The sequence below is a fragment of the Macrobrachium rosenbergii genome, chromosome 7 (assembly GCF_040412425.1).
Source record: "Macrobrachium rosenbergii isolate ZJJX-2024 chromosome 7, ASM4041242v1, whole genome shotgun sequence".
Classification (NCBI taxonomy): domain Eukaryota; kingdom Metazoa; phylum Arthropoda; class Malacostraca; order Decapoda; family Palaemonidae; genus Macrobrachium; species Macrobrachium rosenbergii.
In genome coordinates this window covers 32,889,078-32,911,397 of record NC_089747.1, presented here as the reverse complement: position 1 = coordinate 32,911,397, position 22,320 = coordinate 32,889,078, and the positions used below count along the sequence as shown (strand labels likewise).

At 38.0% G+C, this 22,320-nt stretch overlaps 1 protein-coding gene across 2 annotated transcripts in view; it reads left to right on the top strand.

The window, feature by feature from the left end:
* The window catches only part of CCT2 (chaperonin containing TCP1 subunit 2), a 36,706-nt gene that overhangs the window by 2,277 nt on the left and 12,109 nt on the right, over positions 1–22,320 (top strand). For both annotated transcript variants that reach the window (XM_067106961.1, XM_067106962.1), the window contains exons 2-7: positions 5,338–5,509; positions 5,868–5,974; positions 6,246–6,446; positions 20,397–20,562; positions 21,071–21,210; positions 21,454–21,542. In XM_067106961.1, the coding sequence (XP_066963062.1) occupies positions 5,338–5,509; positions 5,868–5,974; positions 6,246–6,446; positions 20,397–20,562; positions 21,071–21,210; positions 21,454–21,542 (875 nt within the window). The remainder of the gene's footprint in view (positions 1–5,337; positions 5,510–5,867; positions 5,975–6,245; positions 6,447–20,396; positions 20,563–21,070; positions 21,211–21,453; positions 21,543–22,320) is intronic.

Genomic DNA, 22,320 nt, shown 5'->3' with positions numbered 1-22,320 from the left:
TATCATGCACAAGTCGTCTGCACTTGTTCATACATCTAATATAATGTGCAGCATCATAAACAGACTTCTCAGTCTAAAACCTTTTTATTCCCCATATCATAGATTAGTCTTGCCTTGTAGACTCGTGTAGGCTATTTTGCAAGTGGTTAACTAGAACTTGAGGTAATCCTACAGTTTAGGGGTCCAAATTCAGTGCATTACATAAAGTCAAGATCAGCACTCAGATTTATCAATTATTTATCAAATTATGGAAAACAAAGAAAAAAATTAGTAGTTTATCTGCTTACAGAAGCAGAGATTGTAAAAAAACAAAAGGGAATAAAGGGGAACCCAATAAAAACATGCATTAGGGGATATGGACCCATAGAATTTTAAGAAAATCATATACCTCTGCTTCTGTAAGCAGATAACTGCTCATTTTTTCAGATATATCAAAAAGTGGCTGCTGAGGAGCAAGAGGCAATTCCAGGTCCCTAAGTGCTCACTCCACAAACATAGTTGCAGGCTCGCTTCATTATTCGCATGAGATGCAGAGCTTTATTCCATATGTTTTTTTTAGAAACTGCTTCTGTAAGCAGATAAACTGCTCATTTTTTAGTAAATACAGTACAGGCGGTCCCGGTTTACGACGGGGTTCCGTTCTTGCGCCGCGTCAGAACCCGAAAATCGTCGTAAGCGGAACATCGTCGAAAATCGTCAAAAATCATAAGAAAACCTTACTTTTAATGCTCTGGGTGCATTGAAAACGATGTAAACTGCATTATTATTGAGTTTTACATCAAAAAACCTTCAAATTATGATTATTCTGCCATTTTGGGGCCATATTTCTTCCGTCGGATCGGCGCATTTTACGCGTCGTAACCCCGAACATGCGTCGTAAGCCAGGAAATAATTTCTGATGAATATATTTGAAAAGCGTCGTAACCTCGAACGTCGTAAATGGCGGAACCGTCGTAAAACCGGGGACTGCCTGTATACTTCTGTATGCAGATCTGTCTTAAGAAGAAATTGAAAATAGGACAGAAAATTTGAACACACACAAGGGAGCAGTGAATTTGGACCCATAAACTGTAGAATTACTGAACTTGACTAGAGTTTGACAGGTGTGGTGGTCTGTATGGTCAGCAGTAATACTGCAGAATAGTTGCTAACATTTCATTCTGCTTTTCACAGTTATCACATTGAGGGGTCCAGGGGCAAAACTGTTTTACCCCTGCCTCCTCACGTCATTCAGGTCAGGTCACAGCACCCTAGATCAAGGTTAGGTTAGGATGTATCCCTTTTGAAATATATTTTTTGGACTTTCATAAGTGATAGGCCTACATCTTGAACTACTCGATATGCAGCATTCTAAACCAATTTCAATTCCTCTGGTTTTCAATTACCCTTACCCCAAAGTCCAGTCCAGTTGTTAGGCTTAGGTTTTTTTCATTTCAGTGTGACCTCTTCTTTTGTAACATACATTAAACTTTTTCATTTCATCCACGTTTACACATTTGGTATGTTCTTTTCAATATTTATTCTGTCTGAAACCACATTTTTCAAATTATTTTATACACATTTCTTCATTATTCCTCCATTCACAAGAGTAAAGTGGAAAACTGGTTAGTTGTCTAATAATGTGCCTCAGAACTAAACATGTATTTTTACATAACATTGATATCTTTCTGTCATTTTGCTTTTAACAATTGGATCTCACCCAGTACATTATTACAGAATCTGTCCAGTTACCATAAAGTTCTTATTTCCTTTCAGTATATACTTCTAAGATGCTTTTTCTTTTTATGTCTTCTTTATATATTGTGTTGAAAATAATTGTCTTATTTGCTGTTCTGTTAGGTATCCCACTTCCATTTTGGTTTCTTTAGAGGCTATTTCTTCCTTTTATTCCTTTCCTCTGAATATTTCTTATTTATTTTCTAGTCCATTTCTTCATTAGTCTTTTACTTAGCCTACCTCCTCTCTGAGCTTTGATATTGTCACTTTATTTCTCAAAGCTTTGTTATACCTAGACATTTTTTTTTTACCTCAGATTTTAGTTTTTCCACATTTCGTTACTTCATTTTTTTTAGCTGTGCCAATGTTTGGGGATTAAAGCTTATGACAGGTATGTGAGATATAATCTAGAGGGTATGATTTTCCTATAGGGTACCCACCATGGTTTAGTAAGTATAGCCTAGGATAAACCAAAAGTATTCATATATTCTTTTGGAGTAGGCTAGCTGTCTTGTCACTTTTCAAGAAATTTTACGAAATGTGAGAGTCTAGAGGCTAGCCAGTTCTAGGCTGTGCTGTTTTATGGGGAGAGGTTTGGTTAGCGTAGTCATATGCATAAAATGTTGAGTTCCCTGCTCATCTTACGGTGCCATTTACTTGAATTGTATATATCCTGTCATTGCTGACGTAGCCCAACCCATGCTTGATGTTTGTGATTGTGGTTTGGGTTTTGTTCACATCATCTCTGACATTCACCCTGAATCTTGAAATGTTGCATAGCTCATATTTAATTTTACCATTATGTAGAGCTTTAGTTGACTTGAATTTAAAGCCAGTGTTTATGCTGGCATCTTTAAACCATTTGTTCAGTGATAGGGAAAGCTGAACACTTAAGTTAGGTTTGATTGTTTGGATATCTTGGAAGAGGGTAAAGCTGAGGGCAATGCGTGCCATTGAATGAAGTTTATCTCTATTCTTATTGGCCAGGAACCATCTTGAAACTGGTTTTAAAGACACCTTCTAACTCTCTTGTCTATTTGTAGCATAATCATTATTGGAATGATAAGTGTTGTCAAGTTTTTTGGGTTTTCTGTTTGTTTCAGCCACCTAGGTGTGAATAGAATTTTACCTTAGCCTCATGTCATTCATATTTCGAATGTGTTTTTAATTAACTGCAGTTATTGTTAATGGAAGCTAGGTGTAATTTTTTTTTTTTTTTTTTTTAATCCAGAGGAGAGTGCAAGAGATAAGCCTTGTGATAAAAGTATGAGGTATGAAAAGGAGAATAAGATAGAGGTGGAAAATAGTTTGAACACGGGACATTAAATGTCATAATGCCATAAATAAAATTAAAATCTGGAGTTTACAGGAAGGTGTTGTAATGAGTGGAATGATATTATCGGATGAAAGAGTTTTTTTTTTTGTGACATTCATCATGCATTTCTTTTGAGGCAGGTGAAGCTAATATTTTTAGAAAAAAACAAATAGCCAAAAGTTGACTCAAGAAGTTGTCCAGCTGAGATGTGGGCAAGGGATTAGTTTTCATATAAGCATCCATATATTACAGTATACAGTGGTACATAAACCCTTCACTACCGAAGTAGCACAGAATTGATAATAGGAAAAGTTTAGGTCATTTTAAGAACTATTCTCCGAGCCGCCAATGAAGAATTAGAGGAATTTATTTCTGGTGATAGAAATTCATTTCTCGTCATAATGTGGTTCGGATTCCACTATAAGCTGTAGGTCCCGTTGCTAGGTAACCAGTTGGTTCTTAGCTACGTAAAAATAAGTCTAATCCTTCGGGCCAGCCCTAGGAGAGCTGTTAACCAGCTCAGTGGTCTGGTTAAACTAAGATATACTTTTTTAAGAACTATTATTAGGCACTCTGTCCATTCATATCTCAGACTCAAATAACAGCAACCCAAGAAACCACTGAAGTTAAACAAAATTCTAAGGTACGAGAGAACCCTACACCATTTGCTTCATCCTATTATTAATTGGCCATGGGCATGTATAGTAATTGAATAGCTCTGGGTGTATCCAGCTGTCAGTTAGACTTAGAGTTTTGTAAAGCACTACTGTATAATATTACTAATGTTTAAGAATAAAAGACATGAAACCCCACATACGTTATCAGCTGTGGGTAATAGGGATTCATGAGAATTAGACTATGGCAGTAACTTGTGAACTAGAGTATGCTATATAAAAACTATACACTATTGTATTTTAAGCATGTATGCACAACTAATGAAGCTAATTTGCAGTATTTCAGAGGTTGAATAGAAATTTGTATGGTTGTGTGCTTATGATGTAAGTGGATGTACCTTCTCATGATATTTTTGTCATGCTTGCTTTCATTATTATTTCATAAAATTAAAACTACCTTTGTTATTGGTAATACCATTTTTAAATTGAGTTGCTGTTGACTGGTCCATTTAGAGTAGTTAATGATAATGGTTAAGTTCACTTCCTTGACTGTTAATGCTTGTTTTGAATATTTTTTCCTATTCATTTACTTGTAAAGTATAATCATGTTCATTTCTTGTTACTTTGTTGTATATGAATATTTTATTGAAATCTCTTCATTCTGGAAAGCCACTGTCCCATTTGAGTAGCTGCAATAAAGTATACATCTACAAGTACTTTACAGTATACTAATACACCGTAATGGCCATTTTAGTGGTCATGTAGGTATAAGGTAGTTCCATTTTTAAGAATGAAGTGAGCCCTTTAGGGGGATAGTGCCATCAGTGCATCTCACTTGGTGCACTGTAGGTATTACTCAACGTTATTTTTGAAGTGTTTTGGCCCCTAGCTGCAATGTAACCCTTTTCATATCTTTTTACTGTACCTCTGGTCATATTCTCTTTCTTCTATCTGACTTTCCACCCTCTCCTAACAATTGTTTTATAGTGTAACTGCGAGGTTTTCCTCCTGGTACACCTTTATAACTTCCTTTACTCTGTTTTCCGTTTGGCACTGAATTACCTCCTATGTCCCAGAGCATCGCCTTTGACCTAAATCTTATATTCTGATTCTGAGAATGAAGTAAGGTTTTTTTTTATTGAGAAGCATGTGAAATTAAGTCATTAGGTTTGTCATACAGTATTTGGTACTGTATTTACAGTACATAGGTGTTACATTAGGTTGGCAGATTTGGTTACTGATGATTTTAAAGTACATAGCATAAATTAAATGTAACATTTAATGGGATTTTAATAAGCAATGTAGTTCCCCCTTTTTTTTTTTTTTTTTTTTTTTTTTTAAACATGGCAAGACTGGTATATATATTAGGTAGCTTTTTCTTATTAGCCTTTGTCAACTGAAGAATATCTAGGTATCCAGTTGTGTATTTAACAAGACAGCATTACTTGTAGATGAAAATTCTGTCAAAGGACAGTTGATATTCCTCCGAAACATACGTTATCAAGTGTGATGTGTGCAGTGTTTTTCATGTTGCCAGATTTGACTGACAGTTGTTTAAATAAATTACTTATGAAAACAACATACTTAATAATACATTCACAATTCTGAGCTACAATATCTCCATATTTTAGGAATTACTGTACTTTGTTGATATTTGTATTTACATGATTTTTTTTTATCTTGTATTACTAGGCTATGGCACTGAACCCAGTACAGATTATGAAGGCAGAAGCTGAGGAGGAGAGATCAGAGACAGCTCGTCTCTCCTCCTTCGTTGGTGCCATAGCAGTTGGTGACCTGGTTCGCTCCACCCTTGGACCCAGGGGCATGGACAAAATTCTGGTTGCCATGGGAAGGAGTGAAGGTAAGTGAAGTTTGGCTGTCTATACAATTAGAGAATAGTTGAGACAATTATGGTACTGTTGGTTTTCTTTATACTGTACTTACTGTATCATTTTTATAGCTGTATGTATATAATTTTGCAGCATTTTTTGAAGTGTGATAATGAGTTATGACAATGATACAGTGCAATATTTTGAAAATTACTGAACAGTTTGAAAGTTTTAATGACAGATTTTTATTACGTTATCTGTACTTTGCCACAATACTAATATTGTGGCAGAAATGGCACATATAATCAAGTTTTGAAATAAAAATGCAAAAAGTTCAGTGTACTTTTTGAGGTTTAAGTAATTGAATGTAATGTACTTTGATCATCACAGGTCAGATTGAGGTCACAAATGATGGTGCTACAATTCTAAGGAACATTGGTGTTGATAATCCAGCTGCTAAGATTCTTGTGGACATTAGTAAAACACAGGATGATGAGGTAAGCCTTACTTACATTCATATTGGTCTACAGGTTTTTGAAAATCCAATGGAAAATCTTGAGTACCTTATGTGAACTGTATATGGAGTTTTAGCTTTCCACTATTTAGTGGCAGTAATTATTAAACAGCATCCAACATTTCATGTATTTTTCTTCAGTTACTGGGATATGTGGTTTTAGTATTGAATGATTATTTTTCTCTTTCACATGCCTGTTAGTAATAATTAATATTTCCTGACTAAATTTAAGGTGAAATTTGGTGTTCTTTCAGGTGGGTGATGGAACTACATCTGTTGTTGTTCTGGCTTCTGAACTCTTGAGAGAAGCAGAAAAGTTAGTAGCCATGCGATTGCACCCACAGACCATCATTGCCGGTTATCGCCGAGCTACCGATGTTGCCCGTGAGGCATTAACAAAATCAGCCCAAGATAATTCTTCTGATCCAGTAAAATTCAGAGAAGATCTCCTTAAGGTTAGTTATGCTCATCTTAAGAACTTTATGGATTTTCTTGGATGTATATGACACTATTCAATTAAGTTTGCTAGTTTTATGTAAGTAACTTACCAAGTAACCAAGTAATTACATTACTTTTAGTTTCTATCATCGGCAGCTTAAAATTTTGAAATTTGCGGGTCGCACTAGTTCGTTTTGGGTTTTGGTGACGTGCCCCGCCCACTTTTGGCGAAAGAGAGGAATAGCTAGCAAAAGAGCTTCAGTTTGTTTCTGCCGGCTGATGGCTGTACACCAGTTGTTAGCAGCAGCTGTTTCTATTTTGGAATATGTCTTTCCTGATGTTATTTCATCGTTTGGTGAAGTATTCTCTATTAGTGGCCTTTTCAGCATATTTAGATAGTGTTAGGTCCTTAATTGTGACTTTCCTGATTTTGACTTAACTTCCTTAGTTCGTCTGACTTTTGGTAGCTGCAATACTTGGTTGACCAAAAAAACTTATGACTCTCATACGATCTGCACAGGCTGTAGGGGACAAGTATGTTCTGAAGAGTTAACTTGTAGCAAAAGTTGATTGGGATTTAAAGAGGTGGAAGACTTTGAAATCACATTTGAACAAACTGGCTAAGGACAAGAAAAGAAAAGCTACTGCTAGACAGACCAGTACAGTAAATCTTTGGCTAGCCAGGAGTCTCATAGTTCTACTATTGATAATGTCAATGTTGATATTAACGTTTATGTGATGCCTGCTAGTCCTATTAACGCTCCCCCTCCTGTGAAACCCTCCCCTTTACCTGGCTCTCATGCTTCTGAACCCAACCCCATGACCAGCCTCGAGTTAAAGATTGATAAAAGATTCGAATTGATCCTCGAATCTATTGCAAAATTAGCTTCATCCATCAAAGTTCTTATGGATGTTAAGAGTGCTTTGGAGCTCCCCGCCATTGGACAGGCATTTTGTTGGACGCTCATCAACTTTCCTGAAGTTAAGAGGATCCCTCTCCAAAGTGGCAGTGGCGCTTTGTAGATGAGTCATGTCCACTGAAAAGACATGCTAGTGGTTTTTCGTATTTTCCTCCAGTGCCTTGCAAGAAGTTTCAGGATCCCTTGGATGGTCCTTCGCCTTCGTGTAGTGGGTGGGACAGCCCGGAGCGGTTTTCTTCGGTCCTCCTGTTGCAGAGAGTTAGGAAGTGTCTTCTAAGCGCTCCTTACCTTGTAAATGCTCAGATTCTCGTAGAGTATCGTCTTCTGATTGTCTCCTGGTGCCAGAATCCGCTTTGGCCCCCAAGCACCCAGTAATATCGAAGACTCCTGCTGTCATCGATCCAGACTTCTCCTGAGCGCCCATTGGCGCCCGAACTCTCGTCAGTTTCTGAGCGCCCTTCTCGTGAGCGCCGTAGAGCGGTCGAGCACCCATGTTTTTCCGATCGCTCTGTCTCTCTTGAGGTTCCTGTCATATTACAGCACCCAAGGATGGCTGGGTGCCCTCCTTCCACAGTCAGTGCTTCTCTTGCCCCTGCTCCTGTTGCAGCTCCTGCAGTTGTTCATACTCCTCAGTCTAATCTGCTTCAGCCTTCGACTAGTTCCCATTCGGTTTCTACAGTGGACCCAATCCAGAGCAAGCTGGACAATATTTTGAGTGTGCTTACTGAAGCTCCTTTGGCTCCCCAGTCCACGGATCCGGTCTTGTCACCTGTTTCTTTTGAAGACGAAGAGGAAGTTCTTGTTCAGGATGCTCTCCCCTCAGCTTATGTGGCTCTTCTAAAGTACCTGTTAGCCACTTTCCCTAGTTTCTTCTCACCTGCCTCCACTTTTCTGATAGAGGGTCAGTCTCGGACTATTCTAAGTTGCCAAGGTTAGTGCTTTTTTCCTTGGCAAAGAGAGCCTTGGGCAATATTGATAGTTGGCTATTGGAGAAGAGGGAGCAAGGTCGTGCTTTCTTTAGTTTTCCTCCTTCAAGGTTAACTAAGAGGAGACACCTTTCTTATGCTACAGGGGAAACTCCTTCCCAGGAATTGTCTGCCTCCTCCCAAGATGACTTCTCTGTCTTAATTGATTCTTCCCGAAGGTCGGCTTTTGCTTCAGCAAAGATTATGTTTTTCCTGATGGAACTTTCACACCTTCTTAAGAATCTTTTTAAGGTGTTTGAAATTTTTAGCTTTATGGACTGGGCTGTGTGCTCTCTAGCCTGTGTACGGCTGTTCCTGTATAGGTAAAGGGATCAGGGATGGTTCCCAGGAGTTGGCTTCCCTTTATACTATGGGAGTTCTGAAAAAGAGGGAGTTGTAGTGTTCGTACACGTCTAAGGGGATTATCCCCTCTCAGAAGTCTGCTCTTCAATTTTCCCCTCGGTACCATCTGCACTTGTTCCCTCAGTCAACTGTTCTAGAGATATCATCTGACCTGCAAAAGAAAACACTCAGGATCTTCTGACACAGTCTTCTCAACATCCTAAGGAGTTGTCTTCTCTTCCCACCAGGACTGTTTTCCCTTTGCAGTTTCATCCCTTTCGGTGTAACAGGCAGAGAACATGTTCCAGGTCTAGATCTGGAACCAGACTCACATCGAAATCCATTAAAAGTCATCTTCCCGTACATCTTCTCACAAGTGAGAACGTTCCCCTCCGAACACCAGTAGGAGCCAGATGCCTCCTCTGAAAATTTTTCTAGCCTAACCTATCCTTAAATTATTCAATTATGTGATCCACTCACCTGTTCACGTTGTTCTTTTTACTCTATGCAATCCAGCTTACGACAACAAAAACCACAAACAGACTTACAACCCAACCATTATCGACCTAACCTTCAGAGAGCTCTCTCTACCTCTTTCAACCATGCTTTCAACACTCCCGCTCCTTGTTTGTTTACATTTTTCTCCCTCCCGCCATTTTCGTCCTGTGACGTCACAACAATAACATACTCTTTAAACATAAGGAATGCTATGCTATAAAAACATCTTATAAAATTAAACATGTGCTTTCTTTTTATACATTCTGCAATACCCATACACTTCATCAATGCAGAAAATAAAATGACTAACTTATAAAACTAACATACAATCACACTTATCTCCTTCTCCCTCCCCTCCAGCCTTTTCTTATCCTAATCCCCTCTAATCTCCATTATTCTCCAATTCTTTACCCTCTACATAATTCCTAATGCTTTCCCCAGAAACTCCAGCTTTGGTCAATACATCAGCTATCTGATGCTTTCCTTTATCTATCTCACCTCACTTATTTCTCCAGATTCTATTGTTTCTCTTATTGCTGCAATATCAATTTTTAATCTCTTACTACTTACTCCGGTACTTGATTTTATTGCAGTCATTAGGGTTTTACTATCAGTTTTCACCAGTGCTTCTAATTTTCTCCCTCCTACTACCTCTTCCCACAAATGTTTGAAATATATCAATCCTTCTATGGCCTCCCCAACACTCAGAGCTTCTGCTTCAATGGTGGACTTTGCTACTCTTCTGGATTTTCTGGATTTCCACCATATAGGGCTTCTCCTCTTACCATCTGTCAATGATATCACATAACCTAATTGAGTATGACCATCTTCAATATTCCCGAATGAAGCATCTGCATAGGCTTCCCAATAAATCTTTTCTTCTTCTAACTCACTTATTATCACTTCTCCCATTATGCACTTAGTTTTTCTCACTATCTTAATCAGCTTTCTCATATCTTGAGTCGTTCCTTCTTTAAAAGCTTTACTTAATTCACTAACATCATATGATATTTCTGGCACAGTATGTAGCGATACCCAATTCAACTGTCCTACCACTGATCTATATTCTGTTAACTCCTTTTGTCCTAATACTCTATTACCTGTAAATCTTCTGGCTTCTGGTTCTCTTATAGAATTTATATACTGCCACTGATTAAGACAAATTCCATTTTCCTTATGCTCTACTATTACTCCTATATACTTAAAACTTTTACTTTCTTGTTCTCCTACTTGTAATTTCCTTTCAATTTCCCAATTGTTTCCTTTAAAAATCCTTCAGTTCCTCCATAGCAAAAATCATCTACATGTGTACATAAAAATACCATTCAATTTATTGTCTTTCTTCCAAAAGAATATATTAGTTCTTATCTACTCCTCTCACCTTTAAGCTCCTCCACCAGTTTTACCACCTTACAATACCATGCCTTTGCTGCATCCTTGAGCCCATAAACAGTTTTCTTCTATTTCCATAATCCACTCCAACCATCTTCACTAGGTGGTTTTAAATATACCTCTCGTTGTATTTCATCACCCTGTAGATATGCAGTTTTTACATCTAACGTATAACAATTCCAATCTTTCAGTTTTATTATCACAAACAAAATTTTAAAATTTCGGCATTGCATGTAGGAGCATCTTTTCCCATTCAGCCATTTCTTCTTCAAAACCTCTAGCTACCAATCTTGCTTTACATATCCTTTCCCCACCTTTTACCTTTCCAGTTACTATCCATCTTATAGATATAGCTTTTTGTCCAATGTCATTTACCTCCTCATATACCTTGTTTTCTCTCCAACTTTGTAGTTCTTTTTCTTTAGCTTATTTTCGAATCCTAGCAAAACCTCTTCATCTTCAATTTTTTCTACATGACTATAATCTCTTAAGTCAACCCATCCCTTGTCACCTGACTGTGAGTCTTCTACATTGTACCTAATCAGCCCAAGATTTGCTTGATCTTTTCCCTGCAAGGCTCAATATCGTCCACTCTTCTACTTGTCCTGTATTTTTGTTTATAGCTCTAACTCCATTTCCCTTTCTGAATTTGGGTATCTCTTCTATTAACTCACTTTCTTCTGTTACCTCACTTTCCCCTTCATCTCCAGTGTTTCCTCTGCCAAATCTCTCTCTATAGTCTCTTCTACATCAGCATTCCTTCTCCAGCCAATTATCATCTTTCCTTCCTGCTCATCTATATTCCCTTCCTTTGATGCAAGGGATTCATCTTTCACAGTGTGTGTTTTGTCTACTTTAAGTATCTTCTTTTCTGGTGATAGTCTTTGAATCCTAGTAACATGTATTCTCGCTACTTCTCTTAGAGAATCCCCATGTTTAACCACTACTGTTTTACCTGATACTCCCACTACCTGAGCAGGTCCTCTCCATTCATTTTCATTTTCTCTCTTATAGAATACCTCGTCTCCCACTACTGCTTCTTCAAATTTATGTTCTCTGACATTTTTGTTTAGAGCAATTCTTATTTTATTACAAGACTCATTTTTGATAAACACTTCTCTGGCCTTATGCATTGCATTCAGTGTATCCCTTACTATGCTTTCTTCCATACCTTTCTCTCTGCTTGCAGGACTTGAACTTTCTTCTCCCATTAAATTAGGCAAGGAAGGATTTTCCCAAATACTAATTGGTTAGGGAGAGAAACCACCATTATTTATTAAGCAGTTCCTGGCACTCACTACCCATCTTAATGCTATGGACCAATCCACTTCCTCATCATCTTTCATCTTTCTTAAGCTTTCTTTGATTATGCCTACTGTCTTTTCACACAATCCATTGCTCCATGGAGATTCTGATGCTGTGGCTAATACTTTAATATTCCATCTTTCTGCCATCCTCCTTACTTTTCATTTTGAAATTCTCCCCGTTGTCTGATAATATTTTAGAAGGTGCCCCAAATATCACAAACCACCCGTCAAAAAGAGTCTTTATAATGGTTTCTGGTTTCTTGTCTTTTATCCAAAAAGCCTGACAATACCTTGTTGCCATATCTACCATTACCAAGAACTTTCTCTCTTCTATCTCTCCCACATCCATTGCTACAACTTCATTGAATGTCTTACTCCAAGAAAATCCCACTACTGGTTTAGCTGGATTTCTTTTATATCTTTTACATACTTCACAACTTGCGATTAAGTCAGTTAGTAACTTTTTTATTTCCTCTTTTTCCTTCTCTCCCAAACCGTCACTCCACTGTGCTTCTTCTGTTAGCTTCCATATTTTATCTCCACTTCCGTGGCCAAATTGTAGATGTAACTTCATCATTGTACCTTTAATTTCCCTTAGGCTCTTTCCCTTCCACCCCTCCAATAATAATTCTTCTTCTACCTTCCTCCTCAAAATTGGTATTCTTAAATGGCCCTGTCTGTCTTCTCATAACTTTACCTTCATTTCCCCTAATACTTCTATTTTAACACAATTCTCTTTTAAATTTATGGTCATCCCCATTTTACTCATGGTTTTCTTACCTATTAACCATGGTACATCACCCTGCAAAATTTCTGTCTTCAAATAAAACTTTTTGTTTTTCAATATCACCGGTATTTCCATTACTCCTTTCGACTTGTATGATGACTCACCGAAATTAAATACTTTATTAGACTCTTTCTTAGTATCATTCATTCTCCACAATTCTTCCTGATTCAAACCCACAACAATCCGTGCTAGTCACAATTCCCCACAAACTGTTGACTTACATCCTGTGTCTAAAATTGCATCAACCTCTTCCCAAGATTCTTCTTCTATTTTGCTAACTTTTCCTATATAAACTTTTTCTTCTTCTTGTCCAGTTTCTGATTTCTTCTTATTCTGAAAATTCTGAGGACAATCTCTGGCCCAATGCCATTCCGATTTGCATATAGCACACAGTGTTACTTTCCCTTCTCTATTTAAAGGATTTCTTCCACCTCTACCTCGATTCACCTTTCCCCGATATCTTTGGTTTTTCCACCCTTTCCCAAAATTCTCACAACCTTCTGATCCTAACCATTCCCCCTCCTCTCTATTCCCTAATCCCTCAAATATTCTTTTCATTATTTGTGACACTGTTTATATTCCAACTTTTCTCGACCACAAGCTGCTAATACCATTTGTTTTTTGATCTTCTGTGAGATTCGATTGTTCTAGTAAATGAAAACCTTTTGCTTCCCCTTCAAGCATGCTTTTCCCTAGTGCCCTACTACACTCTGACTCTGCCTTTTCATACCTAATTATAAAATCTCTCATCTTTTCACTAGATTCTCTTTCTATTTTAAAATAGTTTTTCATTTTACTGTAATTTTCCATTAACGTATCTTTTAGATACACTTCATCTAGTTTGGACAGGATTATCTTTGAACCCTCGCTATCCTTAAGTTCATTTCTATCGATTCCTTCTGTTACTTCTAAAGCTTTCCCTTTTAAGCTCATCCTTATCTCTATCCCCGGATATTTCACTTCTTCTCCACACACCATAAGCCAATCTTCGACTTGTCTTCTCTATCCTTTATAATCGCCCTGTGCCCCGCTAAATCTCGGACAGTCTCTCCTCCATTTCATCTCCCAAAGTTTACCATCAGATCCGTCCATTTTTAACGAACCACGCTCTGCTACCAATTGAAAATTTTTCTAGCCTAACCTATCCTTAAATTATTCAATTATGTGATCCACTCACCTGTTCACGTTGTTCTTTTTACTCTATGCAATCCAGCTTACGACAACAAAAACCACAAACAGACTTACAACCCAACCATTATCGACCTAACCTTCAGAGAGCTCTCTCTACCTCTTTCAACCATGCTTTCAACACTCCGCTCCTTGTTTGTTTACATTTTCTCCCTCCTGCCATTTTCGTCCTGTGATGTCACTTCCTATGACGTCACAACAATAACATACTCTTTAAACATAAGGAATGCTATGCTATAAAAACATCTTATAGAATTAAACATGTGCTTTCTTTTTATACATTCTGCAATACCCATACACTTCATCAATGCAGAAAATAAAATAATGACTAACTTATAAAACTAACATACAATCATCCTCTTCTGGGAGAGATGGAGAGAGAAAAGGGCAGAACCCTGGATAGTAAATGTTCTCAAAGAAGGATATTACATTCCCTTCCGAGAAGAGCCTCCCTTAGTCAGGTCGCCGGTAATATTGACGGCGTACACTGAAGGCTCTATGAGATTTTTGGCCCTCTCAGAGGAAGTTTTGTCCCCTCTCAAGAAGGGGGCAATAGAGTTAGTAGAAAACATGAATTCTCCGTGGTTTTACAATCATCTTTTTGTGGTACCCAAGGTGTCAGGGGGATGGAGACCCGTCTTAGATGTCAGCACCTTGAACATCTTCATGCAGAAGACAAAATTCAAGATGGAGACAAACCGTACCGTCCTGTCGTCCATTCGCCAGGGAGAATGGATAACATCAATAAATATGCAGGACTCATATTTCCATATTTCTATTCACCAGAAGTTTCTAAGGTTTGTCAACTGGAACAAAATCTATCAGTTCTGCACCTCATGTTTTGGGCTCTCGATGGCGCCACAAGTTTTCACCAGAGTTCTTTCTCCCCTGGCCAAATGGCTCCATTTGATGGGTATCAGAATCTCCCTATATCTCGACAATTGGCTCCTTTTGGGCCCAATTGAGGACAGAGCATTTGGAGGATCTTTGGAAAACCCTCCTCTTTGCCCGGTATCTTGGGTTGGTCATCAACTTTCAAAAGTCTGAGCTGATTCCGGATCAACTGATTCTTTGTTTGGGGATGTTGATCAACTCTTGGACTTTTCGGGTTTCTCCTTCCCCGAAAAGAGTGGAGACTTGTCTGAGGATGGTAAACAAGTTTCTCAGTCTCGATCATTGTTCAGCCAACGAGTGGATGAGCATTCTGGGAACGTTGTCTTCCATGGAGCAATTCATTCGCCTAGGCAGGTTTCACATGAGACCTCTGCAATTTTATCTAAGGATCAGATGGGACAGGAAGGTTTATCCAGACACCTTCAGTTTCTGTATTTCAACTGAGATCAAGGAGGACCTGCACTGGTGGAATTTAGAAAGCAAGTTAGCAGAAGGAAAGCCTCTTCTTCTGTTGAGCCCCAGCCTAGACTTTTATGCCGACTCTTCAGATCTAGGTTGGGGAGCTCTTTCGGGGAGAAGGAAGTTTCAGGGACATGGTCCCTGGGACATAGAGTGGCATATAAATGTCAAGGAACTGAGAGCAGTACATCTTAGACTTCAGTTCATCGGCGGGGAAGTGTGCAAAAAGACAGTAGTGGTAAATTTGGACAGCACGACCACCCTATATTATATAAAGAATCAAGGAGGAAGGCACTGTTTCTCATAGCCTTGACAACAGCTAAACAAATTAGTCAGATCCATGCAGTGATTAGAAGGATGGGCTTCTCCTGAGGTAATACTGTCTACTCCCTTTCCTTGGGTTTTATGGCTAAAAGTGAATCCTTGTCCAATCCGTGGTCTCAGTCTTTTTCCATTAAAAGTCTGTTGGAGATTGTTAGCCCTAATGATGAAGAGAGAGTTTTGTGTCCTGTGAGGGCGCTGAAGTATTGTATTCACAGGACAAAAGGAGAGTGTGGTTCATTTAGTGCTTTATGGTGTTTGGTCAAGAACCCTTGTGGCCACTGTCAAAGAATACCCTGGCATTCTTCCTCAGAGACCTAATCGTTAATTTCTCAGTTGGAGATGAAGCCCTTCCCTTGTGTAAAGTGAAGGCACAGGAAATTAGAGCAGTGGCAACTTCCTTACCCTTCAAGCATAATTTGTCTCTCTCTCTTATATTGCAAGCTACGTTCTATTTAGTAGAAATTTTAGGTTCGGAGGATGAAGAGAGAGTGCTTTGGCCTGTGAGGGCTTTAAAATATTGTCTACATAGGACTGAGAAGATTCGAGGACCTTCCAGTAAACCCTTGTGAAGAATGCCCTTTCTTTCTTCTTAAGGGACCTCATTTGTGAAAGCCATTCTCAGATTGGAGAAGAACTATTTCCCGGTTTTAAAGTCAGCTACTTCATTAGGAAGTGGTAAACAGTTTCTAACAATTGCAGTATCTTAGGTCCTTTATCAGTGGTTGGCATGATGTTGGGGCAGGAAGTGTGTGGAAGCATCTCTTCTTGACTTAAGGTGTAGTCTTAGGGGAGCCTGCAGGTACTGTGTACTTGGATACCCTTCAGTTTGTAGTAGATGGGTGGTGGTTTTTTTTAATTTTGTGGTGTAGGTAACAGTGTTGTTCGTCTTATTTTTTGTGTGTGGTGGTACTGCTCCCAGGGCAGGGGCAATTTTTATGATTTATTGGCATTCAGAAATGCCCTTCGATGCAAAGCTTCCACTTATGTAGCAGGCACTCCACAGCTATACCGCCATGTTACTATGGGTTCAGATGAGTGCCAGCCAGAGGCAGTACAGGCAGTCTTCGGTTAACGTCGATCCGGTTTTATGGCACTTGTCTAGCGCCGAAAATCGTTGATTTCCGCTTATTAGCGCCAATACATACCTAACAGAGGCGCCGATAACCAAAAATCGGCGCTGATAAGCCCCGAAAATCGCTGATTTTTACTTATCATCACACCCTCAGAAATGGAACCCCGCCTATAACCGGTGACTGCCTGTATCTTCCTGCAGCACCTCTCTTACCAGGTAGGGAAACAACAAGCATTGTATCAATGCTGGCAATTTTTTCTATTCTCAAATTCACTACATTTACTAATGTTTTAGGGTAGAATATGTCCATGTATCCCACCTCCTTTCAGTGTGGGAATCAACCATGTAATTACTTGGTAAGTTACTTATATAAAAATTACATTTTTTATTAAAAAAAATTTCATTTTTATTAGACTTGTGGCCTGAGGTCGGCATCCCAGATTAACTTGCCAAGGGCTAGAAGGTTGCAGTGATCAGTGTTTCCCAAGCCAGGTCATCACTGTGCTATGCCACCCTGTAGACCTCTTACTGCCACATTTTATCACCGTGTACAACTAGGGACAGATTAGCATGAAACAGACAGTGCTAGCTAGTGTAGGGCCAGCCTGGATGTTCTTTTTTGCTTTGTGGCACAAGGGCAACAAAGTTGATGGTATGCAGTTGCCCGCCTCACCTTATGATGATAATTCTACATTTGGGTCTCGGCAGGGTCATAGGCTGTATTCAGTAGGGCAGATGCAATGCTAGGATACTGTTTATCCTTGGCTTCAGCAGAGATGTTAGCCTGTCCTGCTAAGGACAGTCCATTGCAAGTGAAATCCATGCAAGCAAAGTAATAGAACTGATCCACAGAAGGAATGGGTTTGGTTCAGCTTTTAGAGGGATGAAACCTCATTCACTTTCTTGTATGGAATGAGCTGTTTCCTTTTAGCAAGAGGAGTAATGATTTAGGTGGACAGTTTGATCTTTGACCCAGAAAAATCTCCAGCATCTAGTAGGTCTGCTAAGTTGCTGACCCAGCCTAACCCACTGGAGGTAGTAGAGACCTCCCCTTACAGGTGAGCGTGTGGGTCTGCAGGCTGACAAGTACACTCAGGTTAGATTGACTGCAGGCAGAAATGGGGCTAGACTAAGGCTGAATACCATGACAGACATCGTTGTGTCACCTGAGAAAGAAAGACCTCTTAATTTGTGGGCCAACTTGGTCTTGAAGAGGCATGATAGCATGAGGAGTTTTTTCACCAGCCACATTGCTCTAACCCATTCACTTATGACTTATAAACAATTATGTCCGTGGGCAGTGGCAGTGACTCAAGTGGTAAGCGTGAAAATGTTTTACCTTTGTTCAAAGACACACATCTCTGACAATTTTCATGGTGGAACGCTCAATTTTTGTTTCATTTTGCTGCTTATTACTTATTCTACACATTGGCATAAAAATCACCCCAAAATAATTATTATGTAGGTGAAATAATGAATAGAAATTACGAGATACGAGAAAATTTTTGCACTTTTCCCCAAAAAAAATTTACCCAAAAAAACTAATTGCAATAAAGTCTTCATTATTTGTCCATAGCACACCCAGGGAAATCACATAGTTAATACAGTGCAAAAAGCTGTAATTACAGGGAGGAAAATGTGAAAAAATAAATGACAAAGTAGCATCATATTTTCCGTAAGAAAAGTGCCAGTCACTCAAGCAATATGCACAAAAAATTTTCATACCTTTTTTGTTCAAAGATGCATAACTCTGACAGTTTTCAAGGTAGACTTCTCAATTTTGTTTCATTTTGCAGCTGAATGGTTGCCCTATAACGAGAAAATTTTGTACTTACCCAAAAAAATAATTTGCCAGAAAAAATAGTTGCAATAAAGACATCATTGTTAATCCATAATATATCCAGACAATTACATAGGTTTTGCATTGCAGAAGTTTTAATTACACCAAGGAACATATGAAAAAAATGAATGACAAAGTAACATCAAGTTTTCCGTAAAATAAGTGATATCTCTCTCTCTCTCTCTCTCTCTCTCTCTCTCAGAGAAAAGATAAATTATGTAATTGTAAAACAATACAAAACAAATGAACATACATATTACATATGCATAAAAAAATTCTCTCTCTCTCTCTCTCTCTCTCTCTCTCTCTCTCTCTCTCTCTCTCTCTCTCTCTCTCTCTCTCTCTCTCTCTCTCTCTCTCAAAAAAGATAAATGAAGTAATTATGGAATAAAAACCTAAAACTACAAAATAGATTAACATTATATATATATATATATATATATATATATATATATATATATATATATATATATATATATATATATAAAATATCAGGAACACTCACTGAAAATTATCCTTATCTTGTCTGTCGGTTTGTGCAATCTTTTTGTTTTGATGCTTGTGTACGTCATCATTAAGTGAAGGACTTAAATTTGGATGAAGTTTATATCCATCATTGGTAAGCGAAAGGGTTAACGAGAGCAGTCTTGCCCTATGGAATTTGTTGGTCGGGTGACATCATTTCAAAGAGTAAGGTCATGGAAAAAAGAACTTCCTAGGTATGAGGATTGACATCTTCTTCTTCTTCTTCTTCTTCTTCTTCTTCTTCTTCTTCTTCTTCTTCTTCTTCTTCTTCTTCTTCTTCTTCAGGATGACACGACACAGTGTTCTTCTTCAAGCACAACCAACACCCATCTTGCCAGGCTCATAGAGATATCAAGATTCCTGGTTCTTTGGGAACTACCAGCTTGGTATTGGCAAATCCAACTGGGGCTACCTGTTGTCCCAAGAGAAACTTGTGATTTATTCAGTGGTACTTGAAGAAATGAAGGTCATATACATGACTGACCCTATGACACTCAGGCCTCTTAGGCAGAGGAGGTGAAAGGGGATCTTGTGTAGTGGTTGGGCAACAAGAACATCACAGTAGGAGTTCCTCTGCACACATCCACCTCAAAGATGGTGCTGTTCTTGGCTGTTTCTAAGGCAGGGTGGGCAGCACACTTGAACAGCTTGTTCATCTTTCAATTTGGCATAGGAGTCAATACATTCACCTGCATTTCAACATCCTTAAGGTAGCAGTGACCTGATTTGCACTGCAAGCCTTCAGAGAGGAGTTGACTAGACACTCAGTGGTTATGAGTTACAACACAACTTCAGTGACATACATCATCAAGCAGGGAGGAACAATATCTTTGTCCATGTGTGCATTGGCAAGACAGTTGCAAGAGTGGCCCATCCACCACACCTTGGAGTTGTCTGCAGGGTACATCACAAGCCATTGGAATATGATAGTCAACCAAGTCAGTCATCAAGGTCATACAGTGAGGTCAGTGTAGTCCCTTCACCTAGGCATAGTAAAGGAATTTGTTCAAAGTCTAGTGTAATAGATAAACTCTACAAACCCAAATCTTTGTTATGTTCCCACATTTATCATCCCACAATTGACCCTTTGCTGAAAAGAAAAATGCCATGCATACTTTCCACAACCTCCTGTGCTTAGAGGTGAATGCCAATTTTGAAAGGTTGTTTCCCAGTTTCATGAGGCCCTGGTTGCACTAAGAGTGTATCCAAGTAGAGATTGGGTTTTATATCTAAGAACAGCAAATTAACTTCATAAGTTGCCAGCTTTATTTGTCAGCACCCTTGTCATTAGAGATTTTCTCTCTGCTAGTCATTGTGTGTGAAATGTAAAATATCTGTAATGTTGCAGATTACTTGTATGTTTTTAATGTTGCAGTTGATGGAGTAAACTGTTCAAATATTGTTCTGAATTTTATTTGTTGCCTTGTTAACAATAATTTTTTGTTCCATTTCAGATAGCCAAAACTACACTCAGCTCAAAGATCCTATCACAACAAAAAGAATTCTTTTCCAATTTGGCCGTTGATGCAGTTTTACGATTAAAGGGATCTGGCAATTTAGATGCAATTCAGATCATCAAAAAGCAGGGTGGCACTTTGGGAGACTCCTTTTTAGATGAAGGTAACTTGCATACTTAATAATAATGACATAAAAAAAGTCCCCACCTGAATAACATTTTTCTGCTGAAGATTCCACTGATTCTTCGGGAATGAGCAATGCTATTTTTAGTGAGAAATAATTATACAGCATTTTAATTTTAGAATTGTATCCACCAGTATTATGGTTAGATTAATGACCTACATCTTTTGTAGGAAGTCACAAAATTCCCCTTTCATTAGCGTATTGTGCCGGAATCAGTTCGTTTTGTCATTCTGTGCTCTTATTGTTTTTGTAAGAAATCATCTTGCTAGATATACAATCACAGCTTCTTTTATACTGGCATTTCCCATTGTAGAATATCTAATCTCTTCTGTATTGCTCACTTGTATTCACATCTAGTCTTGGTCCATAATTTCTTGGCGCTCCATATAGTTTTTTGTCCTCCTACTGCCATACTTCAAAGACAAGTCTTTATTATATTATTTGTAAAGAGTCCAGGTTGACTGACAGTGTGTTGTACATTTGACAGGTTTTATACTAGAGAAAAAGATTGGTGTAAATCAACCCAAGCACATTGAAAATGCCAAAATTTTGGTGGCTAACACTCCCATGGACACTGACAAAATCAAGGTGTTTGGATCCAAGATTGCTGTTGAGTCTACTGCAAAGGTAATTACATTACTACCAACTCTTCATGAAGTTGGCTATTTTTTATGAATTTTTTAAAATCTTGGGATGGGTATTATATAGCAGTGCATATTTGATACTTATAAATTTCTCTGTAAATTGTATTATCTTGTATATCTTTTCTATATTACATCATTTGCTTAGCTCATGGTAAATTACTGTAGTTTATTATAGTTAATCTGCTTTTAATGATTTACAGTACATAGTATTATTTGCTTTACACAGGTAGCAGAATTAGAACTAGCAGAAAAAGAGAAGATGAAGGCCAAAGTACAGAAAATCCTGAAGCATGATATAAATGTATTTATTAACAGGTAAGCATGCAATTTTTTATTTTTTGGCCCAGTTTACTTACACATTGGTGCAGTACCATTTTATGTTAATGTGACCAATGCAGAATAGTTTCAAGTCTTATCATACTGAAGTATTTTAAATTTGGAAAAGGATTTTGATTGTTTTGTGTTCATGGTGATTGTGCAAATGAAATTTAACTGTCACTTGTTATTTTAAGAAATTTACAAAAGCAGATGCTATTATATAACTGTTGAGTCCAAACAAAATTTTTGGATGTACAGTAGCTCACCAAGATAACGGATTAAAGCGTCCAAGCCTACACCGCTATAAAAGAAACTATGGTATATCACTGTACAGTACATACATATGAATGCTTGATTTTGCTATAAAGTACAGGTATATTTATACCCTGTACCCCTAAACTACTGTAAAACACTTATAACTGCCTATTTTAACAGTATTTCAAACAAAAATACACCCCAAACCATCATCCCAAAGCATCCAGAATCACCTTACATTACCCTCTTCAACTGTTACTCTCAAGTATATACACCCCTAAAATGCTTATAACAGTGATTTACTAATTTTGAAATATTAATATTAATGTAAACAGCAAAATATCTATAAATTAAGTAAATGTCTTACAGAAGTGTGACAACTAATCGAGTTAGCCCTGTATACATAAGCATAGTCATTTTCGCTCATAGTACTTTCCCGTTTTCTTTTTTGCTATAAAGCGTATGCTATTTATATAAACAAATGGTACCCTTAAAGTAAGAAAAAAGCCTTATTATTAAT